Below are 22,028 nucleotides of genomic sequence, written 5' to 3'. Positions count from 1 at the left end.
ATAACACAGTAGAGCAATGAACAGATAAATGCTATCACTACATGCATATATGGCTGGTGGAGGCTCTATGGTTATAATGTATTTGCAAAAAGCCAATTTTTTCCTACAACAAAGGAATATTTTTTTATTTAACTATCATGGTGGTTGAAACATCATTGAGAAGGTTCCTCCAACTCAATCCCAAATAAGGTAATCATTTACAACCCGTCAAATTAATTTAGAGTGATGAGATCAAATCAATAATTCAAGTACCATATACTCAAGATGTCCATAACCGGGGACACGGCTAACCATGATTAGTTTGTGCACTCTGCAGAGGTTTGCGCACTTTTCCCCACAAGACTCGATCTCCTCCATTGGATTTCTCGCACTACAAGGTGTTTGAGAAACGGATGACCGAGACACAGCCTTTCAGGAGCATTAACTCTTTACTCTGGGTAGACAGTTACACCTACTTTCCCCTACATCTGCTAGACTACCACTGAAAGAGGTCACGCAACATACTCAACTATGCCAGAGCCCATAATGGCTTGTGGCTGCACGCGGAAGTTTCTAGCATGAATAATCTTATGATCCCTTTGAGCCTGGGCGGCGGACCGTAGGATGATCACACGGGTACTCCGGGATATCCTAGGACAACACTGGATTCTCCAGGTGCCCACAAGCAATCCACCCAGATGTGTATTAAAGTTGCCACCTTAAGTTGAACCATTAATTAACAAACTCACATCTGTCATGGATACACTCAAACCCAATCCACGTCTACGAGCATAGCATGGCAATATAAGCATAACGCAGAAGTAACTCCCAAGGGTTTGATAATAAAACAGGTAATAGGTTCTACCTCATCATCTACTTCCCGGACCCACATGTTAAGAGATCCTACTCATGCAATGTGTGAGGGTTGAAACTAATGCATAAAAACTGGGTAATAAAGGGGTATGATCAATGTGTTACTTACCTTGCTGACGATCTGCAAATCCTAGAGACTCGTAGTAGCACGCTTTGCACTCCGGGAATTCTATCGCAAAAAACCAATAGCATACATAAGCACTCAAGCAAAGATGCACGGGTAAAACTCAAATAAGAAGATCGAATCTAAAAACTCAACTGAAGAGATTCAATTTGCAAAAAGAATCAAATCAAACGGAGCAACGAAACTCAAACAACGAAAGAAACAAGATCCGTTTACTAATCTGGACTAAAGTTAAATTTTACAGTACCAAAATCTTGTTCAAGTTGGTTAAACAGAAAGAGGGCTTCGAGACGAAGATCTAGGCGCTTGTTTCACTTGATTTGGATAAACGAGCGAAAAAATAAACTAAAACGAAGATTAGGGTAGAAATCGCGATCGAAAATAATCGCGGAAAAACCTAAAAAATAAAACGAGACGAACAGGCTAACGAACGAACGTTCGCTGTCTGCGGCTAACTGACGAACAGCGTTCGTTAAAACGAACGTACGTACGGACGAACGTCCGCTAAATAATAAAATGACGAAAAACCGAACCGAACCGAAATCTAAAAAAACAAAACTAGGGTTTACTAAAAAACGATTGGTTTTTTCCGAGAAAAACCGGACGGCGGCGGCGGGGCGACGGGGTGGCGACGGCGGACGGCGGCGGCGGCGGGGCGACGGGGGACGGCGGCGGCGGCGGCGTCGCGCCGGCGGCGCGGGCTGATGTAACACCCACGATGCGGCTATATCTCCCACGTGTCGAGGCACGACTTAGAGGCATAACCGCATTGTGGTTTTGTCGCAAGAAGGGTCATCTTCACACAATCCCATGTAATGAACAAGAATGGGATAAAGAGTTGGCTTACAATCGCCACTTCACATAATACATAAATAAATCATACATCATTCAAGATACACACATAGGTCCGACTACGGAACCAAAATAAAAGAAGACAACCCAACTGCTAGATCCCTGATCATCCCAACTGGGCACCACTACTGATCAAAATGAAAAGAAACAACACAACGAACAAGATCTTCATCGAGCTCCCACTTGAGCTCGGTTGCGTCACCTGCACTGGTATCATCGGCACCTGCAACTGTTTTGGAAGTATCTGTGAGTCACGAGGACTCAGTAATCTCACACCCGCGAGATCAAGACTATTTAAGCTTATAGGAAAGGATGGGGTAAAGTGGTGAGGTTGCAGCAGCGACTAAGCAAGTATGGTGGCTAACTTACGCAAACAAGAGCGAGAAGAGAAGCAAAGGAACGGACGTGAACTAGCAATGATCAAGAAGTGATCCTGAACTCCTACTTACGTCAAACATAACCCAGAAACCGTGTTCACTTCCTGGACTCCGCCGAGAAGAGACCATCACGGCTACACACGCGGTTGATGCGTTTTAATTAAGGTCAAGTGTCAAGTTCTCTACAACCGGATATTAACAAATTCCCATCTGCCACATAACCGCGGGCACGGCTTTCAAAAGATAATACCCTGCAGGGGTGTCCCAACTTAGCCCATTATAAGCTCTCACGGTCAACGAAGGATATTCCTTCTCCCAGGAAGACCCGATCAGTCTCGGAATCCCGGTTTACAAGACATTTCGACAATGGTAAAACAAGACCAGCAAAGCCGCCCGAATGTGCCGACAAATCCCGATAGGAGCTGCACATATCTCGTTCTCAGGGCACACCGGATAAGTCAAGCTACGAGTAAAACCAGACCTCGAGTTTCCCCGAGGTGGCCCCGCAGGCTGCTCGGTTCGGACCAACACTCGAAGGAGCACTGGCCCGGGGGGTCTAAATAAAGATGACCCTTGAGTCTGCAGAACCCAAGGGAAAAGGGGATAGGTGGCGAATGGTAAAACCAAGGTTGGGCCTTGCTGGAGGAGTTTTATTCAAAGCGAACTGTCAAGGGGGTCTCATAAATCACCCAACCGCGTAAGGAACGCAAACTCAAGGAACATAATCCCGGTATATCAGTAACTAGGGCGGCAAGAGTGGAACAAAACACCAGGCATAAGGCCGAGCCTTCCACCCTTTACCAAGAATATAGATGCATTAATTAAATAAGAGATATTGTGATATCCCAACATATATATGTTCCAACAAGGAGCAATCTTCAACTTCACCTGCAACTAACAATGCTATAAGAGGGGCTGAGCAAAAGCGGTAACATAGCCAAACAACGGTTTGCTAGGAAGGGTGACAAGGTTAGAGGTTCATGGCAATTTGGGAGGCTTGACAAGCAAGTGGTAGGTAGCGGCATAGCAATAGAGCGAACAGCTAGCAAGCAAAGATAGAAGTGATTTCGAGGGTATGGTCATCTTGCCTGAGATCCCGCAAGGAAGAAGAACGAGTCCATGAAGAAGACAAACGGATGTAGTCGAACGAATCCTCACAACTCCGGAACGAAACCGAAGCTAACGAGAGAAGCAACCCGGAAAGAAACAAACAACATAGTAAACAACCACCACATACACATGGCATGATGCAAAAACAAATATGATGCATGTCCGGTTTAATGAGGCATGGCATGGCAAAGTGCAACAAACAACACTACAAATTAAGTGGAGCTCAATATGCAACGAGTTGCATATTGACGAAACACCACATCAATTATTTAGTTCTCTCTCGTTTATGGACCCAACAATATTAAATGTTTTTAACCATGGCAAGAGGTGAAGCATATGGAAACTATCTATGAAGGCAAGTTTAAATGAGGCCGGAAATAACAAACGACAATACCGGAAAATCCTCATGTCATTTAGCAATTTTAATGCAACCATCAATTTTAGACATTTTAAATGTTGTTATCATGATGCGAATGACATATGCAAGTTTTAAGCAATTTTATGAAAATGTTGACATGAAGATGATTAGGAGCATTTGGTCACCATGGCAGAAAGAATTGGGTGCCACGGCGATGAAAACGGAAACGATGCCATGGCAACGTCCCGGTTCCGATAACTCGTTGAGCGACCGGTGCAAACGAAGATGTGGATGTGCGGAACATGCACAAGATGGTGGGGTGATCCCGGTTACCGGGTACCCACAGGACGATGGCATGACAACGAGGAGGAACATGGAATGACAACTCGGAAACGGTGCAACCACGAGCATCTCATACAACACACATGCATTCGGTCCACGGACGTCGTCTCGGGGTTATACCTTCGAAGCGTGCATTAGGGCGGAACGCATTCGAAGTGGAAGTAGTTGTTCACGGGGTCATCATGGAAGTAGTCGTTCTCGCGACGGTAGTGGAAGTAGTGGCACACGTTCGTTTTCGGAGAGGTACTTGACGGGTCCGAGTAACTTAGGGTCGACGGTAGTCGTTCACATTCATAGTCGCACAAGTTTCCGTAGATGTTCGGGGTCACGGCGAGGAACTCGGCGTTTCGGTGCAGTGTAGAGGAAGTAGACGTTCTCGAAACTCGTAGTGGAAGTAGTGGTACACGGTCGTCGTGGTACTTGGCGAGTCCGCGTAGTCGTAGACGTTCCAAGGTACTAGCTGTGGTGCTCCTGTAGCAGAACTTGAGGCGCTCATGTAGCAGAACTTGAGGCGCAGTGGTGGCGTGCTCGAGCAAAACCAACGGGGACAGGGCACCGGAGGAAGAACATCGACGGTTTGGCGAGGCGAAGCAGAGGGCCGCGGGTGCTGGGATTTGGCGATGCAGAAGACCACGGCAGTGACGGCTACTGGCGTGGTGACGAGGAACGGAAGGCAGCAGCGACGAGAGGAGGCAGGCGCAGCGACAGGGAGGTAGTGGAGGCGCTGGTCGCGGAGGTCGATGGAGAGAGCTTGGCGCGGCGGGGACGAACTCGCGGGGCTCCGACGAGTGGCGCGGAGGCAGAGGCGCGGGGCGGAGGAGCTTGGGCGCGGGACGGCGGCCGTTGCCAGAGGCGGGGAGGCCAGCTCGAGGAAGGGATGGCGCTGCGTCTCTGGACGAGGTGGAGGCTGCGGCCTCGTGATTTTTGGCGGCGGGGCACCGGGAAGCGTGCAGGACCACGGCGAGGACGCGAGGGAGAGGGCGGCGCAAGGCGGCGGTGCTCGAGGGTGGCCGGAGCCAGGCGGCATCGCCATGGGAGCAGCTCGGTCGAGCACGAGCTCGAGACAGGAGGAGGCGCACGAGGCGCGGGCGAAGACGAAGGAAGAAGATAGAGGGCGGCCGACGACGGACTTCGCGCTGGTTGCCGGCGGCAGGAGGCGGAGCGCTGGCGCGATGCGTGTGTGCGTGTGTGTGGCGGCACTGTGGGAAACGAGAGGGAGAGGGTGAGTGCCGATCGGGAGGGCTAGGGTTAAGGAGCAGGGGCTGGTTGGCCTCGGTGCAAATGGGCCTTGGGCCAAATGGAGCGGCTGGCTGCTGGACTCCCTTCTCTCTCACACTCTAAAGAAAATAAAACAAAACAGCGATAAGAAAAGAAAAGAAAGAGAGGTTAGGGGAAGAAGTTGGGCACGCGGATAATTTTCCCGGACTCACCAAAATGTGCTTGTTCCGAGAAAATAGAAAAGGCCATGATTGAAAGATTTAAATTCAAACTCATTTGATTTAAATTCAAATGATTTGAATAGGAAGTGAGGGTTGGGAAGGTCCAAAAATGTTCGGATTTTTGGTGGAGTTCCAGAATATGATGAAAGAATATATGGCAAGGTTGGAGACCAAGAATTAAGATAACAAAGGCATTGGGATAATTTGCAAGTGTGTTATGGTGATTTCCAAATTAAAGAAATATTTAATATAGCTCCCTAATATTGGGAGGATATGTTATAAAGAGAAGTCACCCTTCCCTCGATTTAAATAGATCGAAGATCCATGCAGTTTATTTAGTTGAGTTTTATGCAAAGATTAATGACATGATGACAAGATGCAAAGCAACAATAAAAGAACAAGCACCCAAAAGAAACACGCGGAGATCACGAAAATAAGGAAGTCTTCTGAAGCGTCGGTCTCGGGGCGTTACAGCTGACGGCGGCGATGGCGCGGCGGCCAGGGTTTGGGCGGCTGGGCTGGCGGCGGCGTCGGGCCGCGGCTTATAAAGCCTGGCCGGGCAGTGTCCGGGTCGGGCACGGCCCGGTTAGGTCGGTGCACTTTTTAAAAAAATAACCCTGACGGGGAAAAACAAATAAAAGAAATACTAAACTGACTCCAAAAATCCTGAAATAAATTTTCGCGGTCCTCTAATAGTATTGGACAAAGTGCACATTTATTTAGGCCTCTAACTCAATTTTGAAAAACGCATATTTTTCCTAATTCAAATAAAATAGCAATAAAAGTCCAAAAGAATTATTTATTTGATTTTAATATTTTTCCTCCAATATTCCCTTTATTTTGGAGAAGTCATATTATCTCCTCTCATGTATTTTAATATGAAATATTTTCGGAGAGAAAGATAATTAAAACCAAAGTGATCCTTGTTTCGATATTTGATAAAATTCAAATATGAAAAACGTGAAATGCCCAACTCTCTCCGTGGGTCTTTGAGTTGCTTAGAATTTCGAGGATCGCAAAGCAAAAAATGCAGTAAAATATGATATGCATGAATGACCTATGTATAACATTCCAAATTGAAAATTTGAGATGTTACATTCTGGGCCAGGCAGAAGGGGATGCTCGACGCCGACGGCATGAACTAGGTCGTCTGATCGGCCGTGGCCGTTCTTTTTGGAGGCTGGCATGGGTGCCGCCCGCCCGCTGGGCCGCTGGCTGTGTGCCGGCGAGAAAAACATTCATTTTGGAGGCCGACTGTGTTGCCGGCGAGGACAACTATTCATTTTGGAGGTTGACTGTGTTGCCGGCGATGGACGTGTAGGCTGCTGGCTCTGTTGACGGCGTGAACTAGGGCCGCTGGCCTGATGACCTAGGGCTTGGCATTTGAAACGTTGCTCTTTTTTTTTTAAATGAAGGCGGACAAAATGGGGCAAACGGATGCGGCCGCGCGCTGGGCACACGGTCACCGCATCCCAGGACACGCCCGGACACGACCTCATTGCTCTAAACAAACGGACAGAATTCGGACAAAACGGACATTCGTTTGGGATCGCGCGATGGTGTTGGCCTCAGAGGCACTTCTCGCGGAGAGCAGCCAATGGTACAGAACACCTGCTCCAGCCTCCAGCTGCTCATCTGACGCCACCGGACTGTAAGCTCGACCGCACGAATCTGCAGTGTCCTGTCATGGCTTATCCAGTTGAACACCGACGGTGTACGTGGCCCCTGATGGCACGGGTCAGGATCAGCAGCGGGCCGCGGCTTGCCAAGACGGGGAGCTCAGCTGATTAAGCTACAAGACGAGAGGATTTGCGACTTGGCGGGGGCTGCACTGAGCATACAGAGGAAGCTAGCCACAGTGCTCCGCACGTAAGCGTTTCGGCCTTTGGGGCCATCTGACACGACGTCTCAACGGCCGGCTGGCCTCGCGATAACAAATCACATCGGCTGGGTACGTAACGTGGGGGAGTACTAAACTCGCACTGTCATCTGGTCAAGCGCAAAAAGGGCATGGCGCCTCGCGCAATCAGAGTCAGAGGTGACAACCATACGCTGTCTGGTTTGGGTCGATTGGGTAGTGGGTCTCGCGGTGTACTATCGTCCCGGCGTCGAAGGTACCCGGTGATGTGTTTGTGTGTGAACAGATAGCAAAAGCGCGGATAGCATTTCAGCCAACGAGGCCCGATCCGTACCTTATGGAGCACTGGAATTTCACAACAAGAGAAAATAGCGACCAAAACTCTATGAAATCCCTGCATCAGGTTATTGTTGAAACCCAGATTATCCGGCACCTGCACAATTCCCATGTACTATCTGCATACCTTGCTGTGATAGCAGAAGCAATGGCGCTTTGTCGAGGCATTCAACTGGTACATGATATTGAGTGCTCTAGGATCATTGTTGAATCTGACTATTTAGAGCTCATCATCACTTGCACCGGGGATTCTGATATATTGATACCCTATTCCACAATTTTGGCTGATTCTTTCCAACATGCACATGAAATATCGTCGATTCAATTATGGCATTGCTCAGGGGAAGCAAACATCTTGGCACATGTTTTAGCTAGACATGCATATGTCTAAAGTGATGTATTTTTTCGCGAATACGTAAAGCTTGTGTATCATTTCATTGATAGAAGAGAGGAGAATAAGTACGAGGAAGGATACGACACATGACCCAAGAAGGCGGGAGCATGATGCCCAGAGCAGAGACAAAGAATGATCGGCCAAAATGGAGAACACAACACAGCTAAACCTGCCTAGCCTACCTAGCTTTCTATGCTTCCAAAGACCAAAGTAATGACGAATGCTCGGCCCCCGCGCCGTCCTCCCCAGGGCGGCTCGGGCGGCGACCCCTCCCCCCGGCCGAAACCCCCCTCCCGCTACTCCCTCTCCCTCCTGCCGCCACCAAAAGCTCCTGCCGGGCAAAGCCCGCTCAGATCTGGCGGCGGCGGGGCGTCGTTCTTTGCGCAGAGCGCCCACGAGCTGGGGGAGCTCTGTGTGGCGCGGGCGGCGCGGCGTGACTCCGGCGCGCGTCACTTCTTTGAGCGCGGTGGCCGGGGACGGTGGGGGTGGGTGCGCTTGCGGCTCCCTCCGGCTGGCCTCCCTCGAACCGGCGACTCCCCGCTGCGTTGGCGCCCGGTGCTTCGGGGGCGTCGGGGATCTGCTGGTTTCGGTTGGGGGTCCGGCGGAGGTGCTCTGTGAGGCGCGGGGTGGTGGTGCTCGCCCCTTGCCTGGGCGACGTGCCTGCCGGCCGCGGATTTGTCCGATCCGATGGGGGGCGGGCGGGGCATGTTGGATCCTTGCCGGATCTGGCCTGCGGTGGACCGGATCCGGTCATGTGTGGCGGCGGGGCTGCAGTGGCCCTTCTCTGTGGCAATGTGCAGGGGGCAGTGCTCCACGGCCTGTCGATGCTTCTAGGAGGTGGTATTCTCACTTGGGCGAAAGCTCTGCTCCTGCCGGAGCCGGTGACGGCGACGCCTGCGGGCGCCGTGTACCTCTGTGGAGGCGGCGCTGTCATGGTGAGTGCTCATCCGAAAACCTGGGGAAACCCATGTTCCAGGTTTCTCCTGGAACAGGTGATGGCGGCGCATTTTGTGTCGCATCGCTTCTTGAAGGCATCATCTAGGTTTGGCTCGGTTCGTCTATGTGGGGGCTGCTCGCTGTGGGTTCGATGGTGGTGGTGGTGCGGCCAATTTGGGGTCGACGGTGGTGTGTGCCTTGTTGGTGAGGAGGTGGTGCTCTGTCTGCGAGATCATGGCTCAGCCATGCACCGGAATGGGTCTGATTTTCATCCGAAGTCGGGTTAGCGGGGTCGTTATCCTACTCAATGGATCACCCCGTTCCCATATGGCACCTCTACCTCTGCGGGGTGCTGTTGGGTGGCAACCAGCCGGCCAACGTTCAAGGCTCTTCTCCTTGCTTGGTCGGATGAAGGTGTAAGTTGAGCTCCTCCTCCTTGCTGGTTGTGCTGATGATATTTGAAATGGCGGTCGGTGATGTTGGTGCGTCCGGCTTCGGATCTTCGAAAGGCCTTCTTCTGTGCCCTTTCCTTGGCGGGTCTTCCGGAGGTTCGGCTGGATGTGTGCGTGCGTGCATGCGTGTGTGTGTGTTTTTTTTGGTTGTGTCTCCTCTTGTTTCCCCTGTGTATTCTGGTTCACTTGAACCTATCTTGTATGGAGCTGCGAGACTTCTAGGCAAATTCGATGGAATATATTCAGGTGGTTGAGGGGGCCCCCTCCTCCCCCGGTGAAAATTTCAAAAAAAAAAAAGACCAAAGCAATGTACTGGTGGGATGATGATCCACCTAGCTTTCTACTAACGCATGTACTGAATGATGTAATTTTGTGAAGTTTGCACTAACATGCCATGACGCTTGCCTTTTGAAAAAATGTATGTACGTTTTTGTGGTGAGATAGACCCAGCGATAGGCTGATAGCGTTGGTGGTACTGTCTGGTGGAACATCTCGTGTGTGTCGTCAGGAGCACTTCTCGCGGAGAGCAGCCAATGGTACAGACTACAGAACACCTGCTCCAGCCTACAACTGCTCATCTGACGCCACCGGACGGTAATTTCTCTTCGTTGGGTGGAGCTCGACCGCACTAATGTGCATTGTCCTGTCCTGGCTTATCCAGTTGAACACCGACAGTGTACGTGGCCCCCTGATGGCACAGGTTGCCAAGACGGGGAGCTCAGCTGATCAAGCTACAAGACGAGAATCACGATAGGATTTGCGACTTGGCGGGGGGTACTGCACTGGACCATATAGGGGAAGCCACAGTGCTCCGCACGTAAGCGTTTCGGCCTTTGGGGCCATCTGACACGACGTCTCAACGGCCGGCCTCGCGATAACAGATCACATCGGCTGGGGTACGTAACGTGGGGGAGTACTAAACTCGCACTGTCATCTGGTCAAGCGCAAAAAGGGCAAGACGCCTCGCGCAATCAGAGTCAGAGGTGACAACTATACGCTGTCTGGTTTGGGTCGATTGGGTAGTGGGTCTCTGTAATAACTCCCATGATTTCTGCAGGATTCATGCGCGACCGTTGCTGTGTGATGGTTCAAGGTGACAAGGTTGGAGGTTAGAGCATCACGGAGAAAATACTAGTCTGGGGCACGAGTGAGCTGATCGCATCGAGGATGAAGCACTGCATAACAGCAGAGGTTTTTATTTTTATTTTTTTGATGAGACAAGCGTAACAGCAGAGGTGGAATTCGCCCGTCCGTCTTGTGAGAACTGAGAGGCTCAAGACGGCCCAAGAGAACAATTCCAAGGCCCACGGGCGCAGGATCCGCACAAAAGAGGCGGGGTAGTGCCGGTGCCGGTGGCCCGTCCCGATCGGCGTCGACTCCGCTGGGGGCCGGGCACGGCAGAGAAAGCCATGGGGATCCTGCATATCTCCGCCCACTCTCTCGTCCCGTTCCGTTCCGTCCTCCGGTAGGCACAGTCGAGGCAGGGCTGAGGAGGACAGGACCCCCGACCCCGAGAGGAGATACAGGCGACGGCGACGTCGCCGTGGACAGTCTAACCCACCGCCCACTACGAGGTACGAGCCTAGGACCAACCCCACCCGCAACCGCCGAACGCCTCCTCCTTTCCTTTCACCTCTCAGGCTGTAGCCGGAAATGGCCGTGGGTCCTCCGTCTCCGTTCCCGGCAATTCGAGGGCAAGGAAGAAGAAAGGGTGCCATACCATAAGAACGACGTGGATGCGACCTCTGATTCTCCACCTCACGAAACAAACCAACGGTGAACTCGTGAAATGAACTAGCTGAACGAAGATACACACATACTCTGCTTGTGTTTGCATGGCCTCTGTTTCCGTGTGAATTCGACACAGCCAACCACACGTCGCACGTGGTTTGCTTGGCCTCCACATGTTCATGCACCCTCATGTCACCCACCACCGTCTGAGGCCACGCGGGCGACACATCATCCACCTCCCGTCCCGATCAGAGATCGCCTCAGCATTACGTGCGCGCCTAATCACCTCCTCCTGATGACGCTCCTCGACGCAATCCCGTCCGTACCCATCAACCGTGTCTTTTCGCCCCATCTTTACATGTACACAACAATAAATAATACACGAGAAAGCATGGCTGCATAATCACTCTCCCTCCTGGGGGCACAGACGGAGGCATCGCAACAAAGTAAAGCTGCTGAGGATAATGAACCCCAGCACAACTCCATCAGATCAGAGTGCAACATACATGAATTCATAATTTAAAGTGAGAAGATGTCACAGCAGCACATACTAATAATTTGATAAAAGTGGGGCGCTGACAATGAGACGACAGACACACCGATGACCGATCTCGGATCCTCCTTAGTTTCTACTAGTAGTAGTAGTATACGAAGTACCACATGAATGCATCTGGGTATGTATTTTATTCTGGCTTCTACTAATCACAGGGGAAATAAACAGCGAGGGAGTAGAGAGTAGGTGTATATGTGGCGCGTGTATATGTACGCGAAGAGTTTATCATCGTATCTGTACGGTGCTTATACGGGACGGCCGGATTAATGGCGGCAGCGTAGCAGCGGGACGGAGGTGGTGGGAACGGAGTACTGTACGACGTACTGATTGATCGATCGATCACATGATGGCGCAGGCGTAGGAGGGGTCCTCCTCGCACACGATCTTGTAGCCGCCGCACGGCGGGTACGCCGGCTGCTGCGGGTACGGCGGGTACTGCGGGTAGATGTTGAACTGGGGCGGCGGGGGTGCGGGCGCGGGGGCCGGCGCCGGCTCTTCCTTGCAGGAGCAGCCGCCGTGGCCGTGGCAGCAGCAGCAGTCCGACGGCCACGCCGGGTACGGGTAGGGGTACGGCCACGGGTACGGCACCTCCACGATCTTGGGCGGTGGGGGCGCGGGCTCCTCCTTCTTGGGCGGCTCCTCCTTCGGCGGCTCCTCCTTTGGCGGCTCCTCCTTGGGCGGCTCCGGTGCCGGCTCGGGGCACTTGGGCTCCTCGACGACCGCTGGCGGCGGCGGCACCACGACCTCCGGCTCCGGCGGCGGGGGCGCGGGCACCTCCTTCTTGGGCTCCTCCGGCGGCGGCGGCGGCGGCGGCTCCACGATCTCGATCTCCTTGATGATCTTGCAGGCCTTGCAGCAGAGCTTGTCGGAGAGCTTGTCCGCGTCGAAGGGGCCCTTCACGATCACCTTGTTGTTCTTCTCATCGTACTCGATGTCGTCGATCACGAACTCGCCCTTCTCTGCACGCCAAGAACACGATCAAGCTCAAAACTAACGCTGACACGAACAGCTTCTGATCGGAGGAAAGAGGACGCGCGAGCAAGCACGTACCTCTGATCCTGTCGAGCACCCTCTCGATCTTGCGGTGGCAGCGGGCGCAATCCAGGTCCACCTTGATGATGATGGTCGGCATCTGCACTTCAGACACACACCTCCCTAGTCAGAATTCTAGCCGAAATTTCCCACCTTATAGTCTCTTCCTTGGCAGAACAGAGTTAGAAAATGAAACAGAGGCGCATCAATTTTACGCGAACAGAGCAAAGAGGAGATCGATCGACCAAACCAACTGCTGATTGCAACCGGTTCACGCTATTCGCTAGGCACAAAAGAGGGAAATAATTGATAGGAAGAAAGGGTAGTTCGAAGCGTAGAACACACTCCAAAAAGAAACGGAATTAATTGGTGAAAGCACACGCTTCCGCCATCAAGAAGGTTCGGCATGGCACAATCAAATCAACTAATCATCCACACGTAGTCCTAAATCAAATGCATGTTTCTGATTGCGAGAGAGGGAGAGACAACGATGTGCATCACCTTGATTGAGTCTCCTCCTCCCTGCAATGCGAGGGGCCGAGGAAGGGCCGAGAAGGAGCGGAGGTGGAGTGGGAATTGGATGTGGGAGGGGGAGGGGCAGGCGGTGTGGATGAATACGCGGCTATATATGCGTCCGTCACCTGGCTCATCCGGAGGGGAGGAGACTTGCCGGTGGGAAGAAGAAGAAGCCGGGCAGAAGAAGCTAGAAGCTGGAAAGGCAGCGGCACACACCACACGGCCCGCCCAACGCTTGGCCTTGTTGGCTCGCACCGTCGACCACACCCGGGGGAGGCCGTCGCTGTCGTCGCTGTTAGTCGGCGTTCTCCCCGAGGATGATCACCGCACAGAAAGCTCCCTGCATTTTTCACGATGCACAGTAAATCTACTGGTGGTGGTAGAGCAGGCTGGATGTGACACTGAGCGATCAGTTTGTAGTATTCTCGCGCGGTGAGAAAGGCAAGTGGCGCGCTGGCATTCGCGCGCCTACGAGCCAGAGCCCATGGTGCCACCCGACCGATCCGGTGACTGTGGGAGGGGTCGAATTACAGTGGTGCTTAACTCTGGGTGGTCATCTTTTGCTGTCATGATGACATGATCTGAGCTCAGACAAGAAATGGACCGAAAAGAGATGACCAAACTAGCCTGCCCGGTAAGGGGCTTGTCAATGGTTGCCTGGTGCTAATCAGATGTTAATATTCACAAAAAGATGAGGACCGCAATATCTTGGCGACGGCAACTGGGGAGGAACCCAGAGGATGACTCGTTCCCTGGGAGGGAGGAGGGAGTGAACGAAAACGTTCGCCAGAGGAACTCTCCCAGCGAACCCCTCCCCCCATCCACGTAAGGCTAAGAAAAAGGCAAATTTTAACATGGTCCCTCTGACCTTCTCTTTCATGTGAGGTAAGAAGGTAAAAGTTAATCAGGTCATTAATTAATGAAATCAACTGCTTAAATCTATCATATATTCTTACCTCTCATATGAAAAGATGAGATAAGAGGGACCATATTAAAACTGCTCGAAAGAACAAGCCCATTTTTTCTGTCACGTACTGCAAATCTTGAAATCTAGTATTTTCTACCTTGTCTAAAAAATGCAAAGATGTGCAATAAATAAAAATGCAGTCATGTTTAGAATTGATCAGGTGTTGTACACCTCGAAAAACTCATAAATTACAAAAAAGAAGAATCACACATGCTAAATTTAGAAGAAAAACCTGGACACTGCCATCCCACTGCCGCATCATTAAAAAAGAAAAAAAAACTTTGAAAAACTCCATGTGACCATCCACATATAATGGGGACGAGTAAAAATGCCATGTCTTAGAATATACCATGATGAAAAGAAAACAAAAAAAAGAAGTAAATATGCCACCTGATCAATACCTGAAAATTGTAAAGTTTGCATGATCTTATAGTAAACAAAAATGACATGCTCTTAATAGTAGAAAAGCCATGATCTTAAGAATAAAAGTGTCATGCTCTCAATAATAAAAATGCCATGCTCTTAACAAAAAATGGCATACTCTTAATAGTAGAAATTTCATGCTCCTAAAACTAAAAATGCCATGCTCTCAATAGTAGAAATGCCATGCTATTAATAGTAGAAATGCCCTGGTCTTTATATAAAAATGTTGTGCTCTTAATAGTAAAAATGTTTGCTCTTAAAAGTAGAAATACCATGCTCTTAATAATTAGAAATATGTACACTTAGCCATTCAAAAGTTTTCGTCACAACAATTATTGAGCTATCATGGCAAGAAACTATGTTTTTTTGCCATGGCAACGACAAAACACAAGGAGACATATTGATACAAATTGCCATGCTGCTAGGTTCCAAAATTGTCATGTTTTTGGAACCAATCATGTAGAAACTACCATGGTAAAAACAATGTCAAAAATGCCATGTCGCCCAATAAAATTTGCCATGCCATTAATTAACAGAATGTCGTGTCCTTTTTTGAATAGTTTGTGTATAAATTGCTATGTCCAGTTAAGTATTCAGGAGCCTTTCCTCCTCCACAAGAAACGTCCCCTTCCTCCTCCCTTCGGCGCCGCCGCGGATCCGCCCCGCCTCCGATGGCCTTTGGCCTATGGAGGTGCGGAGGATCTCGGCCCCCCGCCGTTGGGAGGGACCCCGTTCTCGTTTTTGCTAGGTTGAACGTCTTGGTTGGGGCTGTGTGGCGGCGGCGATCTCCCTCCGTAGCAATAATGTCTCCCACGTCCTATCTCCGTCCCGATGGTGCGAATAGCGTTGTTGGAGGATGTGTGGAGGTGTGTCTCCGTCGGATCTCATAGAATTCGACCGGTGCTGGTCTTCGGTGGATCTCTTTGGATCCAGTTTTTGTCCGTCTTCGTTCGTGTGGTTCCAGGTTTGATCTTTCCAATCTACAACTCTCTTCATCGGCGATGGTTGCTGCTCTGGTGTGTTGGTCTTTTGGGGCCTTTGCACGACGAGTTCCCGACTGTCTACTACAACAAGGTTTGCCCGACTCTGGTGATGGAGGGGCGATGACGGCGGCGCGCCTTCGGCTCGCTCCAGTGCTTGTAATCGTCGCTAGGTGGTCCATAGACCTAGTTGTAATTTTTATTACCTCTTATGTTCTCTGTACTGCCATGATTGATGAATAGATTGGAAATTTCTCTCAAAAAAAATTGCTATGGCCAGTTGAGAACATTCTGCAGTGGCAGAGTCGGCCACTTTGGGTTCCTTGCACCGTTTGCACGGACGGGTAGCCGGGTCCACCCGTGCGTGTCCCGTGCCATGCCCACACACACCTCGTGCCCTAGCACGTTCTCCGATCCTTCACGATAAGCAAAGAGAACGGTGTTGTGGCGTGTAGCACTACTCCATTGGTGTGCGGGCACGGGACCCCGGCAATGCCGATCGAGCTAGCGGTCCATGAGAATATGAGTCCGGCACATGCAATCACTACTCCAACTAGCGATTCAAATAACACCATAGTACTAGTGTAGGTACGACATTTGATACATCCTTAAAGCCTTGATTGCAACTGATCGTAGTCATTGATCGAGGCGTTGGGAGGTGGTGAGTTTGGTGTTGACCTTTCCACCCTTGGCGCGGACACAAAGGTATCGAAGTTTGTAGCAAAGTGAAGACGTCGGCAAGGGAATTTCCTTGGCACGTAAAAAAGCCAGGATCGATCGCCACTACTAGCATCGCATCGCCTTCGAAGAAAGAGATCCTCTGCCTTTCTTTCCTTCCTTTCGTCCGGTGGCTTTCCCGCCCCGCGCCACACCTATCCGAAAGGCCGGTGGACGGACTACCCGGATCTTTCGGCGGAGCATCTGGCCTGATCCAGAAAAAAGAGGTTTTTGTTACGGCGAACGCGGCAACGGCAACGGACGGGAGCATGGGGAGGGAAAGGATCCACCGGCACGCCACGGCACGGCGCACATGCCAAGGCAAGGCAGGGGAGCACTGGCTGGGGCCGGCGGCCGGCCAGCCACCGTCCTATCCTGCTCGTCCTCGGTGGTTGCAAAGGCGGCCACAACAACCGAGAGCCAGCACTACATTCCAAGGCCCAGCGACCGGTCGCCTTTGTCCAGACTCCGGAGCGCGGAGCCCGCGGCACGGCACGGTTGCTCGTCGGCCTCTCCCCCACGCCATTGTACGCTGCTGCTGCAGCAGTGCTGCCGTTCGCTGCTGGCCGGCCAGCCGGGCTGGCTGATGGCGCACCCTCACCGGCCTCGCTGGCGACGCACGCCATCCCAATCACGGTGACCTAACCCTGTCCCTCGCCGCACAGTGCCGCGATTGCCGCGCCCTGTTACGTTACTTACGCCCATCTCTGACCCATCCGGCCCGTCCGTGCATGGCTCCATGCGCCATTTGCCTCTGCTCATCTTTGTGAATTCACTCACCCGGTCGCTGTCGCCCCCGGAAATCAACCCGTCTCACTCGTGATCGCCGCGCGCGAGCCAGGCATTGCACGAGCGCCCCAAAACGTGCGTCGGCTGCCACTTCCTGCCCGCCCGCCCGGCCGGCCGGCCAGTGTGTCGGTGGTCGTCCTTGTACTCGCTCCTAACGCTAATACGTACTACGTACAGTAGAGTGCACCTTTTGACTGAGTAAAGAATTCAGTTTGTTAGCGTGAGATGTTGTGTGTGCACTGACACATGGTAGATGGAGACTTGTGCGCCACCAGCCGAAAGTCCGCCGTACGAGCGTCCATTCGAATGGTATTGGAAGCAAAGGAAGCAGTATGGTGTACTCGACATGGGGCAACCTTTGCTTGCTGATCTCGTAAAAGTCGTTTGTCTTGATTCTAGCAATTTGTTGTGTATATAGTTCAAAAAAGAAAACAATTTGTTGTACGTAGTAGGTTAGTTGGAGACTTGTTTAGGGCTGTTTGATCCCGCGACTCCATTGTAACAGGGTGCGTGTGATTGAAGAACTAAAAGAGGCGAGTTTGCGTGGCGAACTGCAATAGGTAACTCAAAATGTGCATGCACATAATTGCGCCCACACACACACGAGGAAGGACAGAAATAAGAACAATGTCAAATGAAATAGTAAGACGTGTGCGGACTAGCGGTGCCATATATTGACTAGGCTATCATGAGGTAGTTAGAACGTGACAAAAGTACAAACCAGCTTCCACCGTTCAACGGGCGGCTGATGAAATTTCGAGCTTGGAAAGTACTGGCCCTACTACAGTGCTGCTAGGCAGGAGTAGCTGAAAAAATGCTGCTAATAGGTGCAGACTAACGATTAACCCTACTTCGGATGCAGGAAAGCGAAGCAGGTCCTCCCTCCGTTCCAAATTACTCGTCCCAGAAATGGATGTATCTAAAACTAAAATACATCTAGATACATCCATACCTGCGACAAGTAATTCGGAACGGAGGAAGTATGTACAACTAGGACGCCACCGCCTTCCACTCAGGGGAGTCGATTGGACTTTGGAGAAGTAAACTAACAGTAGGTACTAGAGCTGATCCTGATCCTAGTCACGGGCTGGTTGCCATTCAGGTTCATCGGCAGCTGCCGATGCATGGAGTTGAATGGGACATGATGACAAAGTGGAGAATTCTCCCTGATTGATTCTTAAAGTGGCGGTGGTTGCAGGACGCAGTTGTAAGTAGCCGCCCGTCTCCTTCTGGGATTTGGAGTGGGTGCAGCTAGCCCGCCCGATCGATTAACAACTACACGGCATCCAATCCTGCACCGGTAGGTCGACGTGAGCACGGCGCCCGCGCGCGCTGCCCCTGCCCACGGAGAAACTCGACGGATAAACAAACATTAGAAGCATAGATGATCAAATCCAAGTGCCGTTTCTAGAGGCCAGAAAATTTCCTGGCTTCATGGCTTACTTCTCTCTGTGTGCGTGCGCTGCGCAGCCGATCGACAATGCAGCGATCAAACTGATCCGGCTGGTCCGGTACCCCGTACCCGGCCTTGCGTGGCGTGCGGTTGCGAGCGCGGCCGACGTGCGTGACGACGGCGAGCCTGGCTGTAAAGCGCTTCGGTTTTTCTTTCTCCTGCGGAATGCTGTCGCTCTTCCGCTCTTTCGTGTGCACGGGCGCGTCAGAGAATGCGGCCGGAAGCTCTTGGATCATCGGCCGGCGATGCGTTGGCGCGCGGCCGTATCCGGCGATCGCTTTCGTGCCGCGTCGGCCTCCCGCGAAATATATATTCCGGGAGGCGAGGATCGGTGACGGGCTGACCACGTGTGCCGTGGTGTGAGCTTTCGTGTTGACGGTCAGGACGTGCTGATTTTTTTGCTGTTAAATAGGCCTTGCGTGTGCCAAGTGAAAGCTGTCTTGGAAAGTTTTATATTTGTGTCACGCGCGCTCACCTTATCAGACCTTGAGCTTTGGATATCTAAATTTGAAAAAGCTCCGGTCGCACGCGCTCACGTTATCAGCCAGTACGGCTTCAAGAGGGCGCGGCTCGAAACTTCAAGTGGTCACTGGTGTCGTGGCGACGCGACAAGTCGAGACCGGCGGCGCTGCCATGAAGCGGGCGCTGCTTCCGGCGACACCACAAGTCAGGGGTGATGACGCTGCCATGAAGCAAGCGCTGCCGCCGGCCACGCTGCACTGAAGTGCGACAAGTCGAGGACGACGACGCTGCAGTGAAGCGGTCACTGCTCCCGGCGGCGCTGCAATGTAGCGGACGTTGCTTCCAGCGGCGCGTCCAGTGAGGATGGCGACGCTGCAATGAAGCAGGCAAGGGAAACGTTTCGATCCGGTGCACCGGTCGAACTTTCCGCCGAACTCGCGCGCCACGCTGGCTCACGCGACACGGAAACAAACCACGCCGCGCGAGACACATGCACACGGTGGGTCCCGCGCGACTTTTCCTCCTTTTCTTCTACCTCCAGCCCATCACGGCCCTGCCCTTCACACCTGCCCCACGCTGGTCGCATCCTCCAGAAACTCCCTCACTGGCAGGCGAGTGCTCGCGTGCGACGGCGCCCAATGCCGCCTCTCCTTCATGGTCGGCGAGCCCCTCTCCTATCCTCCTCCCCAATTCGTATCCCGGCTCCCCGCTAGCTTCCCACGGCCATGGCCGTCTGCAACTTTCGGATCTCAGCCATGGCCTCCGCCCAACTACTGCTTCGAGTCACCGCCGGCGAAGCTATGGGAACTATCAGGGCGCAGCCACCAGAGCTGCAAGCCTGCAACCACGGGCACACGCTGGACGGCGAGGATGGGGCGCCGCTGGTCCTAGCAAATCTAACGCCGCGGTTTTTGCTACATGCTTCAACCGGCATAACATTTTGCTACAACTGGCATAGCGTTTTGCTACAACCGCGTCACGTTTTGCTACAACACACAGCCAGCGTCGCGTTTTTGCTACAAGTGTTGCAACCGTTACCTAGAATAGCTTCAACAACTGTTGAAAAAAGCTTCAACCATAGATACAGAAAAGCTTCAATGGCACTGCACAACAAGGAAAAGCTGCAACCGTAGTTAAATTTTGCTACTATCGGCGAAGTTTCTTGCTACATCGATCAAGGCGGAGCTGCGACCTCACGACGGCGGCAATGGCGATTTGCTGCAACCATAATAGGTTTTTGTTACTATCGCCGAAGGTTTTTGCTACGACCGCTGCGACCCCGCGACGATGGCGACGACGTTTTTTGCTGCAACCGTAGTTGTTTTTTGCTACCACCGGCGAAGTTTTTTGCTACATCTGTTCAAACGACACTGATTAACTGGCGGCCGTTGTCGATGCAATCCCCTGCAGCCAGCCTCAACGGCGAGGGCGGCGGCGGAGCTACAACCATCGCCGTCGAGAGCTGCAGCCGCAGGTAGAGCTGTTGCATGGGTCGAGGCGACGACGAGGACGACCGGGATGGTGGGGACCGGCGACGAGGACGCCGGCGAGGGCGGGGACCGGCGATGAGGAAGGCCGGCGAGGGGTAGGGCCCGGCGACGAGGATGGCTGCCGAAGGGGGTAGGAGGCGCCGCGCCGCGCTCCCCCGAGCGAGAGATGCGGATCTAGCCTGACCACGCGAGGAAGAAGCTGTTGGGGCGTTTTGTTTTTTTTTTTTTTACCGGATCCAAACGCTGCGCGGCTCACATCCAATGAGGCTCGACCGGCCGAACAATTCGGCCGGCACACCGGCGCCTATTGGTGCCCAGAAGGCAACGCTGCTGCCGGTGATGACTGACGCAGCGGTGGTACTGCTGCGAAGAGGGCCACCTTCATGCTCACGCATCTAAGAATTGTAGACATGGGGAACGAAGCAGCGGCATCCACTGAGCTGATCTGATAGCCGTGTTGCATCTAGATCACAATGATCGGACGGCTCACGAGGAGGCTTATGTACCACACTTATCAGCCGGTTGATTGGTAACAATCGCCATGAGCTATTGGCGTGAGATGGTGCGTGGACCAATGTCAAGCAATTAGTTTGACATTTAGCTTTCTGAGTTTGACATTTTCCTTTGTGACGTATAATAGACAATCTGTAAAGACTCTCATCTCGGCCGACAAGATTATGTCATTTCACAACATAAGGGAGAAAATTCATATGGGTGTATTCCTATGAATCAAACAACCTAATTGGACAAATCCTATGAATCAAACAACCCTATCCATAAATCCCTGCTTTACAGAAGAGGCCCTAAACATCAAGTAAAGGAGTAGAAATTGTAGGAAATAGCATTGATTATTAAGATTTAATTTTTATTGTTGGGACCCACTCAAGGAGTAGGCACCCTTCAAAAATTAGTGTATGCTGCTTATTGTCACGTGCACACGGTATTCTTTAGTAAAAGGCGAAAGAATAGTTCGCTTTGTGCTCATGACGCAGCTGCGTGATTTGATTGGCTGTACACAGCTCCATTATATAGCCAGTCAGCGGTAGTCCCTTCCTTGCCCCGGCGATGTGGGACTATTATCACGGGACAGTGCTTCCTTGTTCGGCTGTTCGGGCTAGCATTGATGTAGCGGGCCACTTTCATTCGTGGGCCTAAGGGCCCGCTCGAATCCTCTCCAGCTTGTGTCTGCCTCTCTGATGTGATGTAGGCAGTCCACGAGGGAACCGCAAAACGTGGATATCGCCGTATAGGTGCATGCGTCGCAGGCTGCCACTTCCTGCCCGGCCACTGTCGGTGGTCGTCGCTCCTCTATTTGCTGCTGACGCTAATGCCTAATGCATTGCTGTGACCTCTGAACTACAGCAAAATATTCAGTTTGTTAGCGTGAGAAGATGGGCGTGTGTGTGCATTGACACATAGTAGACGGAGACCTGCTGAAACTGCGCGGTACATGCTTTTATTTGAGTGAGAGTGGGAGCAAAGGAA

General features: G+C 51.9%; 2 protein-coding genes and 1 non-coding gene across 4 annotated transcripts; all 3 read right to left on the bottom strand.

The window, feature by feature from the left end:
* Window positions 1-1,789: 1,789 nt before the first annotated feature.
* LOC141023047 (uncharacterized) lies at window positions 1,790-8,976 on the bottom strand. Its single transcript, XM_073499350.1, has 3 exons — window positions 8,893-8,976; window positions 4,136-5,352; window positions 1,790-3,384 (listed from the first exon to the last, which is right to left on the bottom strand). Exons 1-2 carry the CDS (start codon window positions 8,974-8,976, stop codon window positions 4,150-4,152), a joined length of 1,287 nt encoding a protein of 428 aa, XP_073355451.1. The 3' UTR covers window positions 1,790-3,384; window positions 4,136-4,149.
* Window positions 8,977-11,696: 2,720 nt separating this feature from the next.
* On the bottom strand, window positions 11,697-13,500 carry LOC109751070 (uncharacterized). 2 transcript variants are annotated; one of them, XM_020309978.4, is made up of 3 exons: window positions 13,248-13,500; window positions 12,765-12,846; window positions 11,697-12,673 (listed from the first exon to the last, which is right to left on the bottom strand). In XM_020309978.4, exons 2-3 carry the CDS (start codon window positions 12,844-12,846, stop codon window positions 12,054-12,056), a joined length of 702 nt encoding a protein of 233 aa, XP_020165567.1. In that variant the 5' UTR covers window positions 13,248-13,500; the 3' UTR covers window positions 11,697-12,053. The 2 variants fall into 2 exon arrangements, with proteins under 2 accessions (XP_020165567.1, XP_040246829.1); XM_040390895.3 differs by having other exon boundaries at window positions 12,765-12,851; window positions 13,248-13,474.
* A 7,919-nt stretch (window positions 13,501-21,419) lies between these two features.
* LOC120965519 (U5 spliceosomal RNA) lies at window positions 21,420-21,537 on the bottom strand. The gene has a single exon (XR_005758565.1). It is a non-coding gene; the product is annotated as a U5 spliceosomal RNA (small nuclear RNA).
* Window positions 21,538-22,028: the final 491 nt, after the last annotated feature.

The sequence above is a fragment of the Aegilops tauschii genome, chromosome 5 (genome assembly GCF_002575655.3).
Source record: "Aegilops tauschii subsp. strangulata cultivar AL8/78 chromosome 5, Aet v6.0, whole genome shotgun sequence".
NCBI classification, from domain to species: domain Eukaryota; kingdom Viridiplantae; phylum Streptophyta; class Magnoliopsida; order Poales; family Poaceae; genus Aegilops; species Aegilops tauschii.
This window is presented reverse-complemented; position numbering and strand designations above follow the sequence as displayed.

Coding starts and splice junctions, on each gene's coding strand:
- LOC141023047 (XM_073499350.1), bottom strand. CDS start 8,976: ATGACAGCGCCGCCTCCACAGAGGTACACGGCGCCCGCAGGCGTCGCC. Junction 5,353..8,892: donor GGAGCAGAGCTTTCGCCCAA/GTGAGAATACCA, acceptor TATTTTCTTTAG/AGTGTGAGAGAGAAGGGAGT.
- LOC109751070 (XM_020309978.4), bottom strand. CDS start 12,846: ATGCCGACCATCATCATCAAGGTGGACCTGGATTGCGCCCGCTGCCAC. Junction 12,674..12,764: donor GGTGCTCGACAGGATCAGAG/GTACGTGCTTGC, acceptor CTTGGCGTGCAG/AGAAGGGCGAGTTCGTGATC.